This window comes from Nanorana parkeri, unplaced genomic scaffold, assembly GCF_000935625.1.
Source record: "Nanorana parkeri isolate BGI_ZX_2015 unplaced genomic scaffold, ASM93562v1 scaffold316, whole genome shotgun sequence".
Classification (NCBI taxonomy): Eukaryota; Metazoa; Chordata; class Amphibia; order Anura; family Dicroglossidae; genus Nanorana; species Nanorana parkeri.
The window spans coordinates 41068-47158 of NW_017306584.1; the positions used below are offsets into that span (position 1 = coordinate 41068).

The following is a 6091-nucleotide window of genomic DNA, read 5'->3' on the forward strand; positions in this document are numbered from 1 at the left end:
GGAAGTTGGTGCATTTTCGGTCAGGAGTGCAGTGGGATTCCCTACATGACTGATGGAAAGGGGGTGCCTGATGTCAAATGGAAGACTTCACATTTTATTTTTGGTGTATCCCTCTTAAAATCTATACTGGAGCCCTATGTAGGTAAGGGTCTGGTATAGATTGGGGGGCTGTGCAGTGACTGAAAAAAAGGTTGAGAAATGCTAAATTATAGAACGTGTGCTGTTGCCCATATATATATATATACACACACAGACATAAACACACAAACACACAAACAAAACCATATACACACACACATATACACACACACACACATACATATACACACATACACACACACACACACACACACACACACACACACACACACACACTTATTACTTTGAGTTCCGTTTTATACAGATCTGCAATAATTTTTATTCCTCCACACATACCACGCAACACGTATAGGATAAGGAGGAAGCACTTACCATATGTTTTGGAGCTGTAGTTCCCATTTCTATCTGTGCCATCAGAAGGAATCCTAGAAAATAAAGACATCTGAATTAGGATGAGGTGCCGTTCTAAACATGAGATTTAAAACGTAATAAAAAGTACAACACAAGACGTGTCAGAAATCACGAAATGGCGGCAGGCAAAGAGCGCGAGATGGCTGCCTCATACAGCACAGAGCCACAGATCATGTATGAACACGGGGAACCATATTATAAATAAACAAGGTAATAACCTCGCCGGCACGGTCCTAAAACCCTGACAGATAAATATACAGGAAATGCAAACCCTTACACATTAGCCGGTGTGTTTCCGTGCTCCTGTACATCCACCTCCACTGTCCGAGTCATGGCGAGCTCCTATATAATACAACGAGCGTTCACAAAGCGGAGTGTGAATACGTCTTCTCCCAACAACCTTGTCTCTATTAATCTGACGAGAATCTTCCAGAATAGGTTATACAATCGCACCAGGAAGGCGGGGAATATGGTGAGGGCTCAGGGATTTGTGGGCCACTATTAAACTCCGTTTTGGATTGGATGGCGGAATCTGTCAATCAGTGAGCTCCGGGCGGTGTAGAAAGGGAAAGAAAGTTCTAGAAAGCAGTGAGAGACTGCCTATGAAGTAGCTTAGCTTGTTGCTACAGTGACACACTGACTGTGTTATTATGTTACACTATAATAGTACCATGTTGAGCGTTCTCAGTTCAAATGGGGTTTAACATAAGTGTTTGACTTTAAATAAAAATGGACATTGAGAATTTTTCAGTTAGAATAAAAGAAAGTGGAGAGTGTCTGCTACTGAATGATACTTTTGTATGTACTAAAAAAAAAACCTATATAGATCAGCCTTTCTCAAACGTTTTTTCGCCATGGTACCCTTTAAAAGCATGCAAATTCTCAAGGCACCCCGTCTAAAATGTAAAAAACATAAATGTAAAAATGGCATGTGGTCCCTCCAAAATCCATACCAAACCCTCATACGAGATACAGGTCTGGAAAGGATTTCAAGGAGGGGAAACCACCAAGCAAAAACACACATAAAAAGTGGGATTTCTCCCTTCACATCAGAGTCTCCTTAACATTACAGCCCCCCTTTCACATCAGAAGCCTCCTGTCACATCAGGAGCCCTTTTCACATCAGAGTCCCCCTCTTTCACATTAGGAGCCCTTCACATCTGAATCCCCCTCTTTCACATCAGGAGCCCTCTTCACATCACATTCCCCCCTTTTCACATCAGGAGCCCTCTTCACATGGGAAGCCCCATTCACATCATAGTCCCCCTCTTTCACATTAGGAGACCTTCACATCTGAATCCCCCTCTTTCACATCAGGAGCCCTCTTCACATCAAAGTTAGGGCCCACTCACACCTATGCATTGCAATATTGCACCCATGGCTGCATTCCTTTTGAATGGCACCCCAAAAACCCAATGCACTTCCCTTTGCAGTGCACCATAAGGCAGATTTCTACAAGGAATGCATTAAGAAATGGACATGGGTATTACATGGGCAGGGCAGTGGCAAGATACAGCAAGTGCCAATGCACACCCATGCCTTTTGAATTAACCCCTTCGTGACTGACGACGTACAGTATACGTCGCCAGCATCGGGGCTGTTTAAACAGACTCCCGGCGACTTTTGCCGCCGGGACTCTGTTTAAACTTGTAGAGCCGACTGTCGGCTTTACAACAGAAGCGATCCTGGCGACTTACCTGTCGCCAGATCGCTTCTGCGTCCCGAAGAAGGGGCCCCCCCCCCCGCCGGACACCCCCGCCGTGCTTCCCGGGCTCCGTTGCCCCTCCTACGGGCCCGGGACCGGCGATCTTTGTGTCCGCGGGGAGCTGGGGAGGAGGTCGACGAACTTCCGTTCATCGATCCCCTCCCCGTTCTATGGGACCGGGAGCGATGCAGATTGCATCACTTCCGGTCCCTGGGCTGTCAGTTCTGGGCTCCTGCAGCCCAGGTCTAAGCTATTGAAGTGCGATCTGCACTTCAATAGCTCATTTCTAGTGTTAAGGTGACACTGAGGGTCTTTTGGACCCCCAGCATCACCTTAAAGAGGACCTGTCACCACCATCTGCTATTACATGCATCACCCCCCAGCTCCCTCTCCTCAGTGCACATTCACCACCATCCAGCTCCCTCTCCTCTCTCCTCAGTGTGCACACACCATCCTTCAGCTCCCTCTCCTCTCTCCTCAGTTTGCACACACCACCCTTAAGCTCCCTCTCCTCTCTCCTAAGTGTGCACACACCACCCTTCAGCTCCATCTCCTCTCTCCTAAGTGTGCACCACCACCATCCAGCTCCTTCTCCTGTGATAGCAGTCAAAGTAAAGTAAAAAAAAAAAACAGTTTTTAAAATTAAAATGAAATAAAATGAATCTAATAATAATAAAAAAAAATTTAAAGTACCCCGCCCCCGCGAGCACGCGCGTCGCCACGTAAACACGCGTCGGGTGCGCCTACGCATGAAAACGACGAACGCGCTACACATGTTGGGTATCGCCGCATGGTGTACAAACATTCTAAACTACTGGAAGTGTTAAAAAAGTAATAAAGCCTCCATTTTTTCAATTTATTGAGTAATATGAATCAGTGAAATATTCTGCAGTACGCAGTTTCATAATAGTGTGTGCCCATCACTTACTTTGTTTATTGCTCCACTGCACTGACTCCAGATCACTCTGTGTTGCTTCCTATAATTTCCGGGTGAGGAAGCGCACACAATGGAGACACATGAAGAGAGGGAGCTGGAGGGTGTCGCATGTGCACTGATAAGAGAGGGAGCTGGAGGGTGGCATGTGCGCACTGAGGAGAGAAGAGAGGGAGCTGGAGGGTGGCGCGTACACACTGGGGAGAGAGGAGGGAGAGCTAGAGGGTGGTGTGCGCGCACTAAAGAGAGAGGAGAGGGAGCTGGAGGATGGTGCGTGTGCACTGGGGAGAGAGAAGAGGGAGCTGGAGGGTAGCATGTGTGCACTGAAGAGAGAAGAGAGGGAGCTTGAGGTGGTGCATGCATACTAAGGAGAGAGGAGAGGAAGCTGGAGCGCGCGCACAGAGGAGAGAGAGCTGGAGGGTGGTGTGTGTGCAGAGAGGAGAGGGGGCTGGAGGGTGGTATGTGCATACAGAGGAGAGGGAGCTGGATGGTGGGGAGTGTGCACTGAGGGGAGAGGAGAGGGAGCTGGAGGGTGGTGAGTGTGCACTGAGGAGAGATGAGAGGGAGCTGGAGGGTGGTGAGGGTGCACAGAGGAGAGGGAGCTGGAGGGTGGTGAGTGTCCACTGAGGTGAGAGGAGACGGACCTGGAGGATAATGCGTCTGCACTGACGGGAGAGGAGAAGGAGCTGGATGGTGGTGCGTCTGCACTGACGGGAGAGGAGAAGGAGCTGGAGGGTGGTGAGTGCACACTTAGAAGAGAGGAGAGCGAGCTGAAGGGTGGTGAGTGTCCACTGAGGTGAGAGGAGACGGAGCTGGAGGATAATGCGTCTGCACTGACGGGAGAGGAGAAGGAGCTGGATGGTGGTGCGTCTGCACTGACGGGAGAGGAGAAGGAGCTGGATGGTGGTGGTGCACACTTAGGAGAGAGGAGATGGAGCTGAAGGGTGGTGTGTGCACACTTAGGAGAGAGGAGAGGGAGCTTAAGGGTGGTGTGTGCAAACTGAGGAGAGAGGAGAGGGAGCTGAAGGATGGTGTGTGCACACTGAGGAGAGAGGAGAGGGAGCTGGATGGTGGTGAATGTGCACTGAGGAGAGGGAGCTGGGGGGTGATGCATGCGCACTGAAGAGAGGAGAGGGAGCTGAAGGGTGGTGCAGGTGCCCTGAGCAGAAAGGAGAGGGAGCTGGATGGTGGTGAATGTGCACTGGGGAGAGAGGAGATGGAGCTGGAGGGTGGTGAGTGTCCACTGAGGAGAAGGAGCTGGAGGGTAATGGGTCTGCACTGACGGGAGAAGAGAAGGAGCTGGATGGTGGTGGGGGTGCACTGTGGAGAGAGAAGAGGGAGCTGGAGGATGGTGAGTGTCCACTGAGGAGAGAGGAGAGGGAGCAGGAGGGTAATGTGTCTGCACTGTCGGGAGAAGAGAAGGTGTGTGCACACTGAGATGAGAAGAGAGGGAGCTGGAGGGTGGCGCGTACACACTGGGGAGAGGGAGCTGGAGTGTGATGCATGCGCACTGAAGAGAGGAGAAGGAGCTGGAAGGTGGTGTGGGTGCACTGAGGAGAGGGAGCTGAAGGGTGGTGCGTGTTCACTGAGCAGAGAGGAGAGGGAGCTGGATGGTGATGTGGGTGCACTGAGGAGAGGGAGCTGTAGGGTGGTGAGTGTGCACTGAGGAGAGAGGCGAGAGAGCTGAAGGGTGGTGTGTGTACATTGAGGAGAGAGAGGAGAAGGAGTTGGAGGGTGGTGAACGTGCACAGAGGAGAGGAGAGAGGGAGCTGGAGGGTGATGCATGTGCACTGAGGAGAGAGGAGTGTGGAGCAGGGGGATGCTCTGTCGTGTTATATACGCACACTTGGAGTGTGCACTCAAGGGTGGCTCCATGGGACCCTGTAAGGCAGGGGTGCCCATTAGGTCGATCGCGATCTACCAGTTGATCGCGTAGCGATCACTGGTAGATTGCGATGTCCTCTCCTCCCGCCATGGGGCTTCTCCTCTGGATCCACGCTGCTCTCCCCCATCTGTATGCAGCTGGGATCCGAGGAGAAGTGAAAAAAATGCTGCAGACAGCGGCGGGGGGGCGGAGGAGGGAGCCGCTGTCACAGAAGTTAGTCCAAGCAGTGAGGAGAGAGAGACGCTCGGCCAGGATCTGACAGCCGGTGCCTCTCTCTCTCCTCACTGCTTGGACTAACTTCTGTGACAGCGGCTCCCTCCTCCGCCCCCCCGCCGCTGTCTGCAGCGTTTTTTTCACTTCTCCTCGTATCCCCCGCTGCCTCTGCCCGGGAGAGCAGTGCGGATCCAAAGGAGAAGCTGAGCCCCCTGTGTGCGTGGCCAAGTCGCGGAGGACTGGTACATATCACTAATATGTACCAATCCTCTGTGCAGGAGATTGTTGGAGATTGAAACATGCTTCAGGACATGTTCAAAGACTAGAGAGACATTACACAAGACTGGTAAAGATCAATGCTATACAGTCAGCCACTTTACAAATCAGTGGCCTTAAAAATGACTTTTGTCGCTGTAAGATTCATTATAAAAGGTCAGAGGGAAAAAAAACATACAAAGAGAAAAGGGATGTACAGCTCAGAAAGAAAATAACAGTGTGAATGAAATAAACCATACCATGTATCTTCTACAAGTCAGTTTTCCTTTACTGGCTCAAGTTAGCACCAAAATCCCTAGGGCCACACAGAAAGTGCCAAAGGGCCGCAGGTTGGACACCAGAAGTTTAGATCATTTGGTTGCTCAGAACTAGGAATCACATTAAACTGTTGGCGGTAGATTCCTATTTGTTCATTCAGTAACATAGACAGGAGGAAGAGTGAATGAGACTACCAGTGTGGTGATGTCACTGCACTTGTATTCCACTGAGATATACAAGTCTCCATGCTGCATTGACCGATGGGACTTGTAGTCAATGCAAAACAATGTCAGAGGATCTGTGAGTGAAT

The 6091-nt window shown here is 50.5% G+C and overlaps 1 protein-coding gene across 1 annotated transcript in view; it reads right to left on the reverse strand.

Annotated features, from left to right (window-relative positions):
• The window catches only part of RSRP1 (arginine and serine rich protein 1), a 9865-nt gene extending 8983 nt beyond the window's left edge, over positions 1 to 882 (reverse strand). Inside the window, exons 1-2 of the mRNA XM_018558020.1 lie at positions 788 to 882; positions 472 to 524 (exon numbers count right to left, since the gene is read on the reverse strand). Coding sequence (XP_018413522.1) covers positions 472 to 524; positions 788 to 843 — 109 coding nt within the window. The 5' untranslated portion in view covers positions 844 to 882. The remainder of the gene's footprint in view (positions 1 to 471; positions 525 to 787) is intronic.
• Positions 883 to 6091: the final 5209 nt, after the last annotated feature.